The 19,401-nt window shown below is 36.9% G+C and overlaps 3 protein-coding genes across 3 annotated transcripts in view; 2 read left to right on the top strand and 1 right to left on the bottom strand.

The window, feature by feature from the left end:
* The first annotated feature begins 298 nt into the window (after positions 1 to 298).
* Positions 299 to 1,053, top strand: LOC132194410 (odorant receptor coreceptor-like). Its single transcript, XM_059615666.1, has 4 exons — positions 299 to 425; positions 491 to 593; positions 657 to 767; positions 836 to 1,053. Exons 1-4 carry the CDS (start codon positions 304 to 306, stop codon positions 1,049 to 1,051), a joined length of 552 nt encoding a protein of 183 aa, XP_059471649.1. The 5' UTR covers positions 299 to 303; the 3' UTR covers positions 1,052 to 1,053.
* A 480-nt stretch (positions 1,054 to 1,533) lies between these two features.
* LOC132194277 (uncharacterized) lies at positions 1,534 to 2,911 on the top strand. The gene is made up of 5 exons (XM_059615448.1): positions 1,534 to 1,734; positions 1,853 to 2,072; positions 2,143 to 2,275; positions 2,329 to 2,575; positions 2,703 to 2,911. The coding sequence occupies exons 2-5, from the start codon at positions 1,879 to 1,881 to the stop codon at positions 2,858 to 2,860; spliced, it is 732 nt and encodes a 243-aa protein (XP_059471431.1). The 5' UTR covers positions 1,534 to 1,734; positions 1,853 to 1,878; the 3' UTR covers positions 2,861 to 2,911.
* Positions 2,912 to 3,357: 446 nt separating this feature from the next.
* LOC132194276 (uncharacterized) overlaps positions 3,358 to 19,401 on the bottom strand; it is a 76,327-nt gene continuing 60,283 nt past the window's right edge. The window contains exons 5-7 of the mRNA XM_059615447.1: positions 14,593 to 14,701; positions 9,169 to 11,369; positions 3,358 to 4,746 (exon numbers count right to left, since the gene is read on the bottom strand). Coding sequence (XP_059471430.1) covers positions 11,011 to 11,369; positions 14,593 to 14,701 — 468 coding nt within the window. The 3' untranslated portion in view covers positions 3,358 to 4,746; positions 9,169 to 11,010. The remainder of the gene's footprint in view (positions 4,747 to 9,168; positions 11,370 to 14,592; positions 14,702 to 19,401) is intronic.

Here is a 19,401-nt window from a genome sequence, read left to right as displayed (position 1 = left end):
TCAAACATCATCCTTTTAATAACCGCTGGGCCTATTGTTTTTAACAATTTAGATGCCATCATAGAATTAACTTTACTTAATTTTGATCGAACAAATGAAGTAAATGAAAAAGATATTGAAACTTTTGATATTTTTAAAAATGAAAGCGTCATCCAAAAAGCTTCTAAGGACAGAAGCAACACATTCAATTTTGCATTTTTCCATATTATACCGAAAATCGGCAATTTTTTTGCTATTTTTCGCATCTCTGGTCAATTTGCATTTTCGGTGTATTTAATATATATTGTGAGTGAAGAATTGAATATGTTGATACAAGAGTTTCCAGAATCATTATTTAAAATGGAAGTAAAATTTCTTAAACTCCAGAACAGTTTTCTATCCTTGGATCTTAAAACTTGGACATCATACTCTAATTTGTTGGAACGGTAAACAGTTTCTTTTTATTGAGGTTAAAAAAAATTGCATATCTAATCTCTCATTCTAATTTCAGCATTCACCACTCAATTGACAAAGTCCTCGCACCATTTATTCTAGCCATTGTTTTACACAGTGCTTGTGCTGCCTGCCTTGAAACATACATGCTCACCAATACTGTAACTTTTAAATTTTTTTTCTTACTTGCAATATATTTTTTATTTTTTACAATTTTTTTGCAGAGTTATGGATCCCAAAATAGTTATTATCTGTTGAGCGGAATATTTTTTACAAGCATCACTCTCCTGCAAACGTACATATTTTGTGAAACAGGTCAACGATTACGAAACAATGTAATTAAATCAAAATATTTTATTTCACCTCCAAATTAATAAATTTATTTGTGCTCACAAAATTCTAGGCTCACCGGTTGGGAGATGCTGTGTTCCAGGGTCCGTGGACCGATCTTTCGGAGGAAAAACTACTTTGCGCACAAATGCTGGAGGCTAGATTTTCGAAAACGTTTGTAGTGCATGTGGGCTCTTTTTTTGAATTGTCGATGGAATTTTTTGGCACAATTATCGGTGCTGTTGTCACATACTTTATAGTGTTGGCCCAAATGAAGAAAAATAATTGATATCGGTTGAAATGTAAATTTTTTAAACTCAATTAATTTATTAAGTATATTTCTAAAACTTTTGAAAATACACATTTGAATGTTTCAATAAAATAATAAGTAAAATAATTTTGTTAATTTTTTCCCAATAATATTCAAAATTCTTCATGCTGGAATTTTGATACATTTTCGACATTTTCAGATGATGTCAACATAACTCTAATTTAATTAATTTAATTTAAGTATGTGTCACCTCTAATAATTCATGGAAAGCTCCAGGCAAATATTATTTCGTTGGTGGTAGCTGGTAATAACAATAAAATTAGTGTCCTCCAATTGAATCTGGTTTTCAGTGCAGAGATGGAGATTCGACTTGTATGAACGTGGCTTTAGCGCCAATAATCTTCGAAGATGTAGCGCACCGATGACGTCAAAGTACAACCATTGGCCGCGGGAATGAAGGCCAATCACGACCGCCACTTATGTTTACTACTACACATTTTAGCAGCTGGTCGCCGAGGGAAATCCCGCGCGTGCTTTTTGTTCTCTTTCGTTTCGTTTCGCAGTAGCAATTATTGCGACAATTCTGCGAGCGTGGCCCCTGGAAAGCGCAGATTGCAAAAGAAACAATGTGCTGCTAAAGTTGCGAGTAGAATTTTGCACAATCATCTTCCTTCCCGATCAAATCATTTGAAAATTACAAGGTATGCATGTATGTTTTATTCAGTGTGGCAAAAGGCAAAATCGCTTTGAGCCGGCGTTTTCTAATTAAAATTATTTTAAATATTTCAATATTTGTGTTTCATAATATAAAATTCAAAGGCGGGGCTGGACTGACGTTTGAGATTATGGATTGCAACAAGGAGAAATTAAAAGTGCAGATCAAACTGGAAGAAAAGGTGGCAACTCATGGCTGCCTGAAATTTGAGGGAAAAAAAGAAGCTAATCCCTCCATGGAAATATGGAAATTAGACGGTCAGCAAGGAGTAGAAGAGTCTACTTTTAAAAATGAGCTTGATCATGATTATTGCCTTAAGAGAAGGTGTGTAATTAAATTAGAAAAATTCTCAAATTACTTAAGAACCTTTAATAATATATTTTTTGAAATCCAGCTCAAAAGAAAAAAATCCTAACAACATACAAGTCTCTGAAGTTGAAACACAAGACATTGAACAATTGGTGTTTGAGAGGGACAGAATGTTGCAAATTGCCTTTGATGTCTGTTGCTCATTTTTGGACGAGAAGGTTAGTCAGTTCAAAATGATATTGAATCGTTATTAACTTATTTTTATCTACAGCGTGATTTTCAATCTGACCGTGATTCTGCCGACTCGGGCATAAGTGAACAAGAAGAGCAACCAAAGTGTGATGAAGTAGAATTAGTGCCACAGAGAGTGACCCGATCTCAAAGCAAGGCTGAAGCTCCGAAAGCTCAAGAGGAAGCTAAAAATAAGCAGTTAGATGCTCGTTCCATGGAAGCTTTCCTATCACTCAACAATGGCTTCCTACGCAATGCTGTTAAAGAGGCTGTGAAAGGAACTGAAAGTAAGTGACTTTTAATTGTCAAAATAAAAAAAGGACACTTTTATTTCTATAGAAAAGATATGATGAAACTTGAATTATTTTTATTACTTCTTATTGTAACGAACTAATTGAATTTAAAAATTTTTAGTTGGTAATTTGCTAGACGAGCTGGAGAAGCAAAGGGAAGTAAATAAAAGCATTGATGAATACATTGTGACGTTAGAGAAGAGACGAGACAACTTGAAGCTGCACTTGGCCACCACCCAGAGTCTCCTTCAGAACAAACAGGCAGGTGCTAGTATTTAAGGTCTACTCTCAAGAAGGCCCTCATCCATGACTGATGCTCTAGTTTTTTTTCCAAGCAAACCTACTTCCTGTCCGAGGCACCCCTGCCGTTTCAGACAAGTGCCTTTTAGTTGTAGCATTTAAGGTTTGCTCAATTGAGAAAAGATAATAGTTTTAATAAAGAGAAAGGTCCTCCGAATGACCTTAAGACGGATGCTCAAGAAACTAAATCGCAGTAAAGCACAAATTTTGTTGATCCAAGTTTTTGTAGACCGACCTGCAATAGATAGATTATCCTTGTGGCCATAATAATCAAAATCTTAAAAATATGGTCCTTTTTATCTGAAGTACAATGCGAAGTTACCATAGAAGTGTTGATTGCTGACCAGTTTATTCTGCATAAATGAAATTAGATTTCTGGGTATTTTGAACTGTATGATCAATTTTGTCGTGCCTTTATACCCCACTCATGCAGATCATCATTTTGTGTTCATAAATAAAAGTTCAAAATGTTACATAGCTATAACAAATATTATTTTTTTATTTTCCTCCTCACGACTTACATTTCATATTGATCTCTTCAAATTCAAGCATTTTACAATCTATCATTTTAAATGGTTTATATTAATATAGTTTTAGCAGTGGAGGCAACATTCAATTTTAAATTTTTTCCACAGAATACAGTTTTGCGCTAGGGCCTAATGAGGCGCACAGCAAATTGGGAATGTTTTCTCCAAAGTGGGCTTCTTCCGGCCCACTTCTCTAGCACCAGGACAGCTAAACAAGTTTTTCCGTGTTTGTGTTTGACCAAAACGGCAATTTTCTAGTTCCTAAACAAAAACCGATCCGAAATTTCTATTAAAATGGATTATGGAACATGAAAGGCAATGATTCGAACGACTAACGACTGAATTTTCATACTTTTAGCTTTGTGTATTTGCCTTTTTGTGTTGATGGCCTTGATAAGAACTCAAGAAACTCAAGTTGTACATTGTGCACATTTAAGTGCACATGTTTTGGGTGTGTAATTTTCATAACATTGGATTGTCATGAAGACGCAATTTAATTCAACTCTTCCACATACAATTCTACCCAACCAACATTGAGATAATATGCGACATCGATTTACTTTACACATCCAATTAGGTCCGTTTCCAATATAATCTTGCTGCAACCTTTAAGCAAAGAAACCCAATGTAACAAATGATTCATTTTGCAAACAAATTTATGCTCAATTCATTCTTAGAGAAATAAATTTTAATTTAACTCTGGCCACTCTCGTATTTTGCAAACTCTTGTGAATTTTGAGCGCTAACATTCAAAGATCAATTGCAACAACAAACAGGCAACTATACAGTTACTGAGATGCTCACAACATTCATTTTAATCCATTTTCTCTGACTTTTTTCACTTCTTGCCACAACTTGGATTGTTTCATTCCCCATGGCTGGCTGGCTTTAGGGAAAGAAATGATCCGAGCTTGCAGTTTTTATAATGTTTTTTTTTTTTTTAAATTCATTCTTACATAAATGGCTTCTAACATTGTCGATAAATGTGGGGGGGCGCATTATGTACAAGATGTTTCTGACTGCAAATAGAAACAGCAATCCATGATATTAATATTGCAGTTTAGTATATAGTTGGGGACGTAGCGGCGGGATTAAAACCTCTTCAACATTATATCAAATAATGCTGTTTTCTGTAAGACGTAAAATACAGCAAGTTTTCCTCTTCTAAACGGTGAGCTTTACGAGTTACACACGTTATTATGAAACAAAATCTATAGCAAGTGGTGAGATTTTTTTTAACATCATGAAAAATTACATAAAGAAATATATTCTAATCTTCGTCCAACTAAATCTGTAAGATGTGGCAGCTCGGTAATCCTTTTCTCGGCGGCCCACAATCTGAAACAAGGAAGGAAAGAATTTTACTCGTTGCAAAGTAGAGCAGGGATTAATTTAAAAAATGAAAAAGAAAAAAAAACAGGCAAACGATTCATGCAACCGCGAGGCGGGTTGTATAACTTTGCTCTTTGCAGTGATGGGACGTGCGCACTCATCTCATTTCTGAGCGTTGAAACAACAATCCATCATCGATAGCAAAGTGCAATCAAAAGGGGTCTGTTTGCGTTTGATATTACCCGGAAAAATTATTAATCGTCATGCATGAGAAATTAATGCACCGCTTTTTAATTAGATCAGGCCACTTTGATGCATGCATATTTCTGCTCTCCACTCTCTCAATCTGTGTTTGCCTTTTTTGCGAAATTGTGTTTACTTTTGATCTCTATGGAGAGCTCCCTGCATCAGCGTTTCACGTGCTGTGCATACACACGTGCCTATGTGTGTAACAACCGACCCAGCTCGGGGAGGAATTTTCTGTACCAAAGGAATTGGGTCACATCCGATTTAGATGTCGGCGTGCATGTTTCATTGGCGAATTTTTGTAACGCTTGCAGCCGGAGAACCCATTCATCACTGCGCGCGGATTAATTAACATTGGACGCGGCGTAATTGAGCCGCAGGAAATATGAATGCTACTGTGCCTGCGGGTGCACAGTTTTGATTTGTTTTGCTCTCCGACGAGAGATTTATTGCCCTCGTTGTGTACGTGTGTGCTTCCGTTGCACTTTTGGTCACGTTTGCCGACATCCGTCCTCGATCTATTATTATGGCGGAAAAGTGGGAATTAAATTATCGCATTTTTTTTATGATTGCTACTCGTGAGCAAAAGGGATCGAGAAAAAAATGCAATTAATTTTAAATGATAATTTGGGTCTGCGGAAACTTTAAATGGAATTCTTTTCAACTTCTAGGAAATGGAAGTAAAAATTTTACAATTTTTTATAAACCCATAACAATATTTTTCATTTCATCTCTTTTATTCCTGAGTCTTTAAATGGATAATTGTTTCAAAATCTTGGTAAAAAATTTAATGATTTTCTCCCTACAGGTTTAAAATCCCCAAAGTGGTTATTATTATGATTTAATATTTAATAATTTTGTCATTACTTAAAAAAAGTGTAAAAATTTTACTGTTAATTCAACCCCTTTAAAACTGAACAGGCCTAACTTATTTCTTATTTCACAGAAAATTGAAAGATACTTTTCACAAATAAGTAGCATAGTTTGGTTCAGTTGATAGCTTATAATTTCTTTTTATGCAATGTTAATTGAAGAATTTTAAATTTTAATGCATAATTTTATCTGTGGGGTAGTTTAAAAAATAAAAAAAATATTAAATATTATAATTTTTTTTTATATAATTGAGACTGGAGTTTGCAAATCTACTAATCCATATGAATGTGTGCGTTATGAAATTATCGGTTCAAAATAAACTAATTCTTCTGAATAGGTCAGCTCAATGAGAATTGCATGAGCACGCACGTGAATAACAAAAGACGCACAAACACACACGGGGCGTCACGATTTATGCAAGGGTTCAGGAGAGCGTCGCTCTCTCTCTTTTTCTCTCACCGACCCTCGCGCGCCGCGCCGAGTGGTGCAAAAATCCCCCGACGTGTCGGTGACGCTTTTAATAATTAAATGCGAACGTCTGTGCGTTAGCCGGGTGTGCTGCTGATGCTATATTCAGCTCGCGTTTGCCGGTGCAAGGTGAAATTTCGGATTAGGCGTCCCGGCCTTCTCTCTCTCCCTCATACCTATATGGAAATGGGCAAAGACTCACGTACAAACGCTGTCACAAATGGATTCGCACACAAGAGGCCCCCGAAAGGAATGATTTATGTTTTCGTGTTTGCGCTGCTTCGCTCACTTGAAACGGAAATTTTAAATATACTCTTTGGAGCCTCGGTGAACGCACGGATATGCAGTTCAAAAAGAGAATGTGCCGTTGTTTTCCGTGTCATTTTTTCCAGCCTAGTTACGTGTCACTCATTCTCAGACAATGCAAATATATTTATACATTTTAAAAGCACTTCATTTTTAAACGGAAATTTCCCTTAGGTTGTTTTTTATTATTTGGATTTGAATTAGAGCTTTGTAAAAATTAAAACACTCATGTTAGTGTTGATCAGCTTAATTGAATTTCCCTTCAGGTTGTGGTAACGAGTTATGGAGCAGCAAGGGTGCCGATTGGATTGCGCAAAAACTACATCACTCTCCACGGATTATATTTGCCGACTCTTGTCAACTGCAATTTTATGAAAGATAAAGTTTTTGCTTTGAGCTGGATCTCGCGCTCTCCTGCGTTGAGATTGAGTTGAAATGGGTTCCGGATCAATTTGTATTGGCGTTCAAGTTGTGCCGTAAAGCGAGTGCATCTCGTTGGTGTGCGGTGGCGTTTATATTTTGGTTTCCACGTTGTAAAATGAAACGAGTGAGTATTAGGAAAATTATACGAGCGGCCGTAAAATATGTAAGATTGAAAAGACGAAATCGCATTATTCTTTCGGAAGGATTAATTCGCCCAAGTGGAGCGACTTTGAAATCCCCAATTTGTTATCTTTCCTCAAGAAAGGTTCTTCTCTTTCTCGTCGAAATTGCCGGCGGGTCTGATGAAGTGAAATTAATCTCGAGTGGGATTTCGCGATATCGAGTGCAGCTATTCTATTGTCGCATTAATCTCTCTTTTTTTCTTTCCAGCGAAATGGCGTTAAAAGTATAACAAGGCGCGCGCGTGTTCTTATTCCACGTGCGGCCGCAGTGGTTATCAATCTATGTCACACTCACGGCGGGCCGCAGATGTGTCTTCGGTGCACCCTCTCTTTTTTACGTCGTCCTGCCGCTCTCTTTGCCAGCTAGCAAGAGGGCTGAGCAACAATTTATAGACTGCACGGTCAATTTTTGCTCTATTTTTGTCGCAAGGGTGGCTTTTAAATGAGCTGGGCAGACAAGATCACAAGAGTTTCCTTGAAATTTCATAAAAATGTAATTAATGAGGTGGGTACTGGGTAGGGGCTTCATTGACGTCATGTAAAATATTGGATGGGATTCTTGGTGGCCACAGCGTGTAATTTTGGCGATAAAATCTTGACGTGCCGCAAAAGTATGGTTTCTGTTGGCAAAAAGATTCCGGAGGAAAGATTTTACCAAAAATAAAATAATTTCCTGAGAAACTGTTTTTTTGTTCAACTAAATTATCAAAATTTACTTTAACCTATATTTTGTTTTTAATAAAATTTTATAATAATTATACTATTGAAATATTTTACATTAAATTAATAATATTTAGTTCGATTTAATTAATAATTTATTGATTGTGGAGCCACAATTTTTCTGGAAGAACTTTCCTGTTAAATAGTGTAAAATTTTCGTTTTGTAGTAGTTGGATTCAATCAGCGATTCAAAGCAAATAAATTACAAAACTTGCATGGTAATTAGTACTTGTGTCTGTTCAAGCAAGATTTCAGATTTTCCATGGTCTACCACTGGATAATTCAGAACTTGTAACTCTGCTTGTGGCTTTTTATATAAATTTTGAGTACTTTCAATAAGTAGAACAGAACTAATTTCTCTGCAGCGATTAAGTGCAGAGCAGAGTGAAAGCAAAGTTCAAGCAAGTTTACTTTCTCATTCATCTGCTGCAAATTGCTCGCAATTGAAACCCTTTAGTTTAGATTGGGCAATTCCATTTCGAGAGCAACTTTATCATTTCACGTTCAAGACTCGCCCGCCCGCCAAGTGAGTGGAGCCGTAAAGACGGTTTTTATGAAACGCTTCAATTCGAGTCACTCAGTCGGTGCTGTTGTTTAAAAAGGGGCACGACGGGGCCATTAAAAGCAGGACGCAGAAACTTGGGTGATATTTGACTGAGAGAGGCGTGCCAAATAAGGGCGCTGGGAGTTCTTGAGAAATCACCCGGCCTAGCATTGCGAACAAGAGGGAGTTGTTCCATCGGCGACGCCGATGCAAATAATGTAACTTGGCTTGTACGAACGAATATAGCAATAAATGTTCTGGCGTGTTTGTGTGCACCCGACACCAAGACGCTGCGCCACCAAGTTCATCAACAATTTTTGAGTGGCATAACCGCAAAAAAGGCCTGTTTCAAAATCATAAATTTTTTGCTTTTAATTTAAAATTTATCAAATTGTAAGATTGGTGAAAAAGTTTTTTTTTTTAAATTAGCAGTTTTTTAACCGCTGGAATTTTTTAGAAAGTTTGCAACTTTCTGCATAAAAAAGTCAGTTAATGATTTTTGGATATTCAAATTGTACACCTTTTATTTAAAAAAAAATATCTCTGTTCCAAAGTTAATGACGGAAATTTCTTTGCCAGAATCAATTTTGGAACAAATTGAGAAACTAATTTTTTCACCAAACTATACAATAGGAAATAAAAATTAGAAGGAAAAATAAAACTTACCTTATATTTTGCACGCCAGTTCCAAGCCACACCACTTTGGAAGAGGCTGATCAGTTTTGACACATTAACTGGAACAGAATCGTTTTTGTAGAGAACACGGCTTTGTGTGCGTTGTTAGAGGTGGAACATAATAAATTCAAAGTTTTTTTTTGGTTAAATGGACAATCAGTATTCTAACTCCATGGAATCGGAGCAGCTCTTACAAAATTCCATGTCTGCTAGTTTGACTTCCTGAGTTTTTACTTCTAATTGTGACTCCATGCTGTTGTTCTGGCAACACATTGACTCACTTTTTTTATATAATTGATACAGAGTTTTGCATTGCTCGCCATTTGACCACTCATTGAATATACAGTACACAAATTGCTGCGTAGGGTCATCATAAAAATTACAATTAATTTTTATTACTTAATAATACATGCGCACTTAAGAGTATTAGTTGCGAGAGAGGTGTGTGTGTGTCCTAAATCGTACAATAATTGCGAGATAATTAATATTTACATTCCACATACCAATACTGGTGGGTGCGGTAGCGGTTTAATTTCAATGCATATCAATTCGCCAGACATTGCTGAATAATAAACGAATCTGGGGATCACAGAGTGTCTATGTTTTATAATTAAATTTTTACAATTATTATACTATCAATATAATATCAAGCACATGTGTTAAAAAGCTGTCGTAAAAGCCAATTTTTTGTTAAAGACGATTAAAAAACATCCTTTTTCCACGACTCGCACCTATTCATCTCATTTGCGTTCACGCACACTCGAAGTGATCTGGCTACGTTTTATACTGACTGCGAAATGTATTTGCGAAGTGCAAATACACTTTCCAAGTAACATATTTATGGTGTCAAGCACCTTCAGCATGAGAAGAAGGAACACAGCTGCTATGAAAACAGGTTCCCTATGTCGTAAATGTATTATTCACTTAACAATGGATCAATACAAAAATGCGTACTTCTAGATTGAAAGGTTTTTTTTTACATGCTTACAGTCTACAATACACTTGGTCCATAAAAATTCTCCCTTCTAATATTTGCTCGGTTCGAAAATTTTCATATCTTTGTTTGTCTGTTAAAAATAGACTTTTTATAATTTATAGGCCTAAATGGAGCAGTGTTGTTGTTGTTGTGTATAGAGTGAGTGTGTGTTCTTTATTAAATGCGTGTGTGGTGGCGGTGACAAATATTACTAATCCGTATTACCACCAGCATGCTCAACAAGTAAGTTCGCGGATTTTAACAGGTTCCTTTGAAATCAAACACGTCTCCATCATGTAATATATACGGCTTGTGAGAGACACAAAATAATTAACCGTGGTTAATGTACAATATTTTTTACTATATAATTGCGCAGGCTAATAATTTGGCGCGTGTGTGTGTTCGTGACCAAAAATCTCCACGTGTCTGCTTTTTTGTTGTCAGTTTGTTATTCATATAAAAATACTAAAAGGTGTTTATCAAATGCACACCTCTTTCTGGTGTCTTACAAATTTGTTTGATTTTCCCTTGCCTGCTGACGCGCCCCGCTTTATGAGTTCCCTTCAAAGACATCAGTGAGATTCATTCATGGATTTTCTCCCTTGACTTACGTAAACATACAAATGTGCACGGTAACCATTGAAAATAACGTTCCGTATTATTTTTTTCAGAGCTTGTTCATTTTTTGGACATTATTGACGAGAAAGTGTGTGTGCGGAATTTCCGGATACAGAGTAATTATATAATAGACGTCGCTTCTTTACTAACAAACCAATCTCGTGCGATTTGCAAAACCAGGAGAGCCAAGTGAGCAAAACCAACCCTTTCGATCCAACCCTTCTTCAGTTACACACAATCTAGAACGCGAAGTCGCCACTGCAGTCCATGCCGTAGTCAGCGTCGTCGAAATCGTTGAAGTCGTCCTCGACGTAGTGCGCGAGGTCGTGGTGCGACAGACACTGGCCGCCGTGCACCTCGTGGCCCCAGCCCCAGCCGCCGCCCCACCCCAGGCCGTGGCCCCAGTTGGTCAGGGCCGCGCCCATCATCAGGCCGGTGCTCATGTCGCCGATGCCCGACTTGGCCGCCGCCACAGGCGCGGCCGGGACGGACTGCTGATGGTTGGCCACTCTGGCCGCCGCCGGCGGCCCAATTTGAGCGTATTCGTGGCCGTTGGTAGCGATCGTGTACGGTGGCGGCACCTCTCCAGGAATGGACGCTGAAACAAATAGAGTGAAAATGTAACATGAGGCTAAAAATAAAATTTCTGAAAAAAAATATGTAAATTTATTCCTGAAATTATTATTTCACTACATATGAAATAAAAAAATTAGTTATGGCCTGTTGGAATGTTCATATATTATCACCAATATAAAAGATAATTATTAATAAACCTATTTAACATGAAATTTTACTTGTTTCTAATTTTATATTTACAAATTTTAATTTATATGTGCAACACTTTTACTTACCATATTGATTTTTTTGCAATTTAAATTTAATTTTTACCTAATAATTTTATTTAATAGTAATATTACTGAAAATCAATTTTCACTAATTATTGTTTTAATTTAATTGAAGCAATTATAAATTAATTTATTTTGAAATAAAAATTAGATTTTTAAATATAACCAATTAATGTTCTAAGTAGAACGTGAAAGGAGACTAAATAAACTTAAATCCTTGCTTTGACCATTCCGATCTTGACTCTTATTAATGTATAGAAAATGAATATTTAAATATTTGGACATCAAGTAAATTTCCAATAATTGAAGTTCAGTTTTGAAAACCTTGACCTACATTTTACTTGGTTCTGTAAAAGATAAATACAATTTGCAAAGAAATCCAGCAGGGTTGATGGTAACCTCAACATGAACCCCACAATGAACCGCAGCATTCTCGCTTTCGGATTCCACAAAGAGTAAAATCACGGTTGTTACGCGCCACCTTTTATGTCATGGAGCGCACAACTGCACGGTGGCTGAACAAAAGGCAAGAAGCACTCCCGGGCAGGTGCGAATGATTCGAGCCAGCGCATCTAGTGCGGACGCTTTTTTTCTAAAAAAAATTAAAAAAAAAATAGTTGTCCTTTTGAGTTTAATGCTTCTGTCACGCTTGTTATCGCCGGCCGGTAATTGTGAGTGAGCGAGAAAGAGTGCATTATAAAAAAGGGGGTGGATCGTTAGTTGATCAAACAGTGGATGAAAAGCGACGAAAAAGATGGAGACTCGCCATTAATGTACGCATCCGCTCGTGTAATTATTTGTTTTGTGTGCAAAAGTAAAATCAGCGACTTAATGTGGCGAGATGTTTTTAATGACGTATATATTCCTTCGTTATGCCATCAAGAGCGCCGAGCCTGCAAACGTCTCTCCCTTTTTATTTTTTTTCTTCCCTTACTTTTCTTCTTCTCAGGCCGACGATGTTGCGGTTGTTAAGCACCACGCAGTTATCCTTTTGAAGTGCCACACCCGGAATTCTTTTATTCAGGATTATCTCCTTGTGCAAAGGAACACAGACCCACCGTCCGTCCGCCATTCTGTCTTTTGTCTTTCAAAAGCCGAGCAGGATCGTTTCAATCCGATGACACGGAAAAACGAGATCAAAAAAGAAGAAGTGCGGAAAAAGTTTAAAAAATAAAATAAAGTTACTTACACAAAACAGACGAGAAAGAGATGCAGAGTTTTTACAGGCTATGCAACGTGCATGGTTTTTAAGTCAAGCAGGTTGCATAAAGTTTTTAAAGTGTCTTGAAAATAATGTAACTATTATTATACCATTTTTAAGAGGTTTTTATGTGGTTTTATTGGAACTGTGCGAGACAAACTTGACTTAAAAGATGACACATACCAAAATTTGGAATTTTAATTGAGAAATTAATTCTTATCAATTTATCTTTTTTTATAAATAAAAAACTGAATAAAAAAAAAAATTTTAGTTCATAAAAAATTTCGTATCTATTCCGCTCTTTATAGCCAAGTTTTTCTCGCACAATTTCAGTAAAACCTCATAAAAACCTAAAAAAAACCCCACAAACTGTATTACTCTTTAGAACAACAGTAAAGATACTAATTTACACTAATTAGAAAAAAAACAAGCACACTAACAACAATTTACTAATTTAGAGTATGATATACCGTGATATACCTTTGTTTCTAATTTTTTCCACATTTTTACAACTACCTTGCATTCAGTTTTTGAAAACAATTTGGTTGAGAATAATTAATTGTTCGACAAAACGGCACCACCCCTTGCAAGAATTTTACTTAATTAAACTTCAAGATAAAAAATATCCCGTCCGCCGCAGTGAGCCTCAGTTTTTTTAAGTTTAATAAGGTAATACTAAGGCAATGATAATGGATAATTCTTACTCATTAATCTACATACTTGGAAATTTTTAATTCTGCGATAAATGATGTATGAAATAACTAATTTTTATTTGTAATAATACTAATATAGTATGATACTCATATGAGAGAAGGAGTCAAACTTAATTGGAAGTGATAATAATTTTTTCGATGTACCAACTAATTATAATTTTTAAAATTTAATTTCCTTATTTTATTTATTATATCTTAGAAAAATTTTGGTAGTATTATTTACTCTTGATATAAAATTTTGTTAATTTTGTTAATTAATGTGTGTGAATTAATAGAAAAAAACCGATCTATAAATAAATGAATAAAATTATAGTTTAAAACGCATAAAAAATTAATTGTAAATTAATAAAATGTTTTATTTTGCACTAAATTTAAAATATTATTCACTTGTCACAAATGAAGAGCATAAAAATCAATTCTGCCATTCTGCTGTCATTTAATTATGAATGAAAAATTAAGTAACATATATAATTAATTTTATTATTTCTCCAAAGAAAATAAATTTTTAATGAATATATAAATCAAAGTTTATTTTGGAATTAAAAATTAGATATTCAAAAATTTGAATATCAGGTTGATAACTTTTTTTATACATAAAAAAAACTAGTGATCATGTATCATGTGAGATGAAAATCTAATTTGCGGATAAGCCTCTTTAGTTCTTCTTGCCGCAAGTTCTAAATTAAATCGGCCGCACACTAGACGTGCTGGCTGGCTGAACTTGTTAGTCGAGAGGGCAATTTTCTATTCAGTAGAAAAAGAGCCGCATATTATTTAGCACCGTAGCCCGGCTAGCTCATTTCGGTGCAGGCTGGCGCGTAGGAAGAAAAATTAAAATACGACCGGCACACCACGGGACTGCTCTGTGGAAAGTATGTACTTGCTAACACAAATACATGCTCTCGTGCAGTGTACGTGGCTCGAGCGCAAAAGTGGTGGTGGCTTTTTTGTTAAATTAACTCCTCTGGAGAGGCGCGAGAGAGGCAGAGGCTTTTGGCTCCGCACATTTCTTCTCTATAATTTACTGGCAGACACACACAGAGGAAAAAAAATAATGCTCACTGTAGTAAGGTATGGTCGGTGGTAATCTGGCTTCAGTTGGATCCTCGTCTAAAGATTTACCGCCAGTCTTCTCATCAGGAAGTTTTACTGGCTGCGGCGGTGGCGGCAACTGAAACACACGAGAGCACACGAAATATCACACACACGCGGTTAGCTTTCCGCCTGCAGTGCCACATCCAACACACTAAACATCGCCCTCCCTAATAGAGAATGTATTAGCACAAAGCCGCCGGAGGTTTTCGGTGCGTTTGGCCGCTGCCGAAAAGGTCCGCGCAAAAATTAGAGCGAGCACAGCAGTTCTCTCTCTCTCTCTCTGCCGTTGATTTCCAGCAGCTTCCCTAATGAATTCGTGGTGCGGTAAACTCGATTGCTGCCGACACGGGCGAGCCCTTTCCGCGCGTGTACTGCGCTTGTTTGGAAAGTAATTGAAAGCGATTTCGCTAACTCCATTGTCCTCTGCGGCCGAGAAACTCATTTCCGGCTGTGTTGCAATTAACTAACCGGCGCCCGCTGTCCCTATCCCTCCTTCTCTTTGAGGTTGAATTTTCCGAACAGACGTTTCAATCAGGCAGACACTTTGGAGCCGAGCTTAAGCTGGGAATTTGCATTTGATTGAGCAAGTTCGCTGGTACAGCTTCGTCCTTTTTCGAGGACAGAGAGACAATTCAGGCAATTCCGTCTCATGTTTTTTCTCTATTTATTCATTTGGAAAAATTAATCAAATCTTCACTTTAGTGTTTTCATTGAATGATTGCATCTTTGAACATTAATTTTCATAAACAATTTAGTTACATGAACATTAATTGTAAATAATTCAATACATATTAATAATATTAAATCACAAAATAGGAAAATTCTACAATCCACCAGAAGAGTTATTGTTCAAATTTCAAATTTTTGTATTGACAGAGAACCCTGAGAACAATAAATAGTAATAATAATAATTGAATGGAAAAGTTAAATTTTAAACAATTAAATAAGTAAATATGTTTTAGTTTAAATGAAATTAATAAAATTGAATAAATGTCAGATTTAAAATAAAGGTCATTAAAATGCAAATACAATACTAACTATTAAAAATTTAAACACAATAAAATTGATAAATATATGGGAATTTTTTAATTTTATTTTTCTTGCAAAGATACTAAACTTAGTTGTTAAGCTAATTGTTTACCATTTCTTAGTTTGTTTTACAAAAAAGGAAGCACCATTAATCACAAAATATATGGCAGAAAATGGAGGGGAAACGTTTTACACCATATTGAATAAAATTAGACAGCCGTTTTTTGCCCCTTGTGTAAGTAAAAATTCAATCTGAGAGAGGATTTGGCTTTCACCCATCCTTATGTCAGACTTTATTACATTCTGTCACAGAGGCATCAACCCTTTTTATTTTAGCAAAAACGTAATAAACCTCAAGAGCAGTGGAGCTCAAAATTCACTCTCAGCCGCAACTGACAGGCAATCAAATCGCACATAGCAACCGCACAAACTGTCCGCAAAAGTAAATAAAAATGCTCCAAAAACAATCAGCCCGTGGCAGCGGAAGGCGGCATCGAAAAAATTGATTCAAACGCCGGTACGTGGCGAGCACTCTTCTCTCACGCAGTGTCGAGTCTCTTTTCGACCATCAACTCGATGGCGGCCTGTTTGCACTAATGGAACCTGCGTTGAGAGGAACACGCTTATTGACCCCACTGGTGTGATTGACCATTCGGATCTGCTGCTGGCCTCCCAGCTCGTCTGTGACCAATTCGGCAAATGGGGCTGGCGCAAACACGCCAGGTGTTATTGAAGTTTGGCAAAATTTCTAACCTGCGGCCAATAAACGTGGCTATTTGTTGCCAAAAGGGAGCTCCTCTTACTCTAAATTTGATATTAAAAATTAACAAATAAGATAAAATGTAAAAAAACTATTTTCTAAATCTACTTTAATTTTTGGAACTTAACTTAAGAGATTTTATGGGCTAGGAACATAAAAAAAAATGTAAATAATTATATTTTTTGTGACGGTGACAATTTTATTATTTCTTTTGATAATAGATAATGGCAGCCGCTCGGAAAACTTCGGAAGGTTACAACTCGGTCTACAAATTTTTCTGGACAACTTAATGAACTTAATTTTGAATCATTTTGGAAAGATCTAGCAGATTCTCCAATTTAAAATCTAGATTTGATGATTTCCTGAAGGTTGCCAGGCCCTTGAAAGTAAAATGTATGTAAATTTGGTTGGAAGATTTCGCAGATGAAAGAGACATTTGTAAGAAAAGGCGTGTGAGACGACACTGCTGGATGACTTCGCTTTTGCCGGCAGGCAAAAATGGGTCGCCGGCGTGCAGGCGAAATATTGAATTAGGCAGGTGAGTGCAATTACACTTAATCCACTTATGGTGCCATTACCTCGGAGCAGAGGCTCCCCGGCGAAATGAAACCACGTCGTCTCTTGCGCACAAGAGATTTGTGACGCGCCGGCTGCGATGGAAAGTGTCGTTGCTTCACCATCAAAAGATTTGCAACTTTGATGATGGTTTTCTTGTCGGGCGCGCCAAATTCGACTTTGCATGCGAAATGGACTTGGAGAAGAACTTGGCAGACTTTGTTAAACGTGCAAGTTTCCTCTCTTCTTGGGAGGTAGAGAGACAAACTTAAAATGAAAAATCCGGAAACTTTGTCAAATTAATTTTCAGAATTCGTCTTTGACAAAATAGAAGATTTCAGGAGAAAAAAGGAAACGGAATTCACTTATGTGAGCTTCAAGTCAAGTGGAGTCAAGAGGAAAGAAATTTGCATTGGAGATCGTAAGCACAGCGTTGCCAATAAAGTTAGCATTTATTGCAGTCTGCCTTTGCAACTCGAATCATTCATTATTCACGTGGAACTACTTGCAAGTGCGCTGAGCTCTGTAAAATATTCCCTTTGCTGGCGTCCTTTAACAACCATATCAAACATATGCATTTTAGCGTTAAGAAAAGTCTCCTGGGTTTTCGCAGAAACGACTAACGAGGGACGGACCAAAGGAAATTGTGCCCCGGGGCAAAAGTTTTTGATGAAATTTTCCGGGAGTTTGCCAAAATTGAAAAGATAAGAACTCGTGCTCACGCCTAGTTTAAAGTGCAAAACTTTTCAAAGAGTTTTTGAATAATGGTTTTTCCCGGAACGCTGGGTGGCTCCTGACACGTGACAAACGCCACAGGAATTAATTAAATTAATTTTGTACAACTTCCTGCATCCACCTTCTTGCCTTGATTGATACGTTTCTAAAGAATTCCACACCTTCTGCCACGAGCGAATGTGTCACTTTGACACAACCTCAAATGGGTTTAATCCGACGAAAATCAATGTCACCGCAGGTATGATTCTGGGAAATGGCGAATCGCAAAGTGTGCACACCCAAGTAATAACTCAGTCAGTCGGAGCAAGAACCGGCGACCCACTCTTTTGCCGGCGCATTGTGCCAAACAAATGTTGTTTTTGTGCCGACCCCGTTATTTTTCCGACGGTGTTCGATTTTTCTTTTGTTGAGCCCGGGTAAAATCTCGCAAATCCATTTTAATCTCCATTATATCATGGCCCAGTGAAAACGACGCAATTTGTCACGGACGGATTTACTGCGAAAGCACGCAATATTCAAATGAGCCTTTTTGTGAAAATATATATATTTGTGTATAATTCGTTCCGTGTTTCCCTGCTAGAATCGACCGTGTTCCGCACCATCCCAGAGGGCAGACAAACGAAGAAGAGGAAACATAATTTCGTTAATTTTATTTGTCTAAACGAACATAATATGTGGCCTTGGCCGGGCTCGTGAGAACTCCCCGCGGACCTTAGTATTAATCGACTGACTTTTCCACTTCTTGTTCCGTGGGACTGCGCCAAGAAGGAAACGGGCACGCAAGGCCACGTCCCGTGGGACGGCGCCCCGAGTCCCAGTTGCGTGCCCCCGTCCGTCAGGCCACCTGCTCAGGACGCGGCGCGTCACACGGGGATGCGTGTCATATATTTCACAGAGCGGTCACTTAATTCACCTGCCCGCTGCTTGTTTTGTTCCAAAGATAAACGACTTTGTCCAGGGCTATGCAACCTGCTTAGCACTCGGCTGCAATATCATTAATCTTGCGGTTTGTCCGCCGCCACCACTCTGCTTCCGATGGATTAAAAAGCGGTGGCCTGTTTTGGGCAGCGTGCGACGGCCGGGCAATGTGTGGTCGATTTTCCCTCGGCAGCTCTCTCGCTTAAACAAATACGCCGAAAGAGCGGAAAAAAGCAACCCGCAATCCGGAAAATGCTATATTTTAACTCGTCAGGGCTTCATTCCGGATCAAAAGTTATTTTAATTGCACAAGGGGAGTTTTTCATCAAAAACATTTTGCATACAAAACTTCACTACAAAGTTAATAATTTATCTGTGAAAATATAATAATATAAAAAAATCCTTTTTTAAATTAAAGGAAAGAACACTGATTGTGAGTTAATTTGCATTTATTTTAGACTCTGAATTCATGGAAAAATGTTCATAACTTGTTTTTTTTTTCACTTTTTTTTTAAAATTCATTCATCTGAGCAATCAACATTTTTACCATATTTTTGATGGATTAATTCGGCAAAATGTTTAAAAGTAATTTTTATGCAACATCTCGTTACCATCTTACAAGAAATAGAAAATTATAAACTGACATACAAAATTAAATATTAAAAATATTTCTTCTTCGAACTCCAAAAATGAGGATTAGTTTTCCAGTTGCATTCTTAGTATCTCATAGTATGCTTTAATCATTTTACAACAGAAACAGCTGAAAAATTTATTCAAGC

Source organism: Neocloeon triangulifer, unplaced genomic scaffold, assembly GCF_031216515.1.
Source record: "Neocloeon triangulifer isolate White Clay Creek 2 clone unplaced genomic scaffold, ASM3121651v1 ptg000006l, whole genome shotgun sequence".
In the NCBI taxonomy this organism is placed as follows: domain Eukaryota; kingdom Metazoa; phylum Arthropoda; class Insecta; order Ephemeroptera; family Baetidae; genus Neocloeon; species Neocloeon triangulifer.
This window is presented reverse-complemented; position numbering and strand designations above follow the sequence as displayed.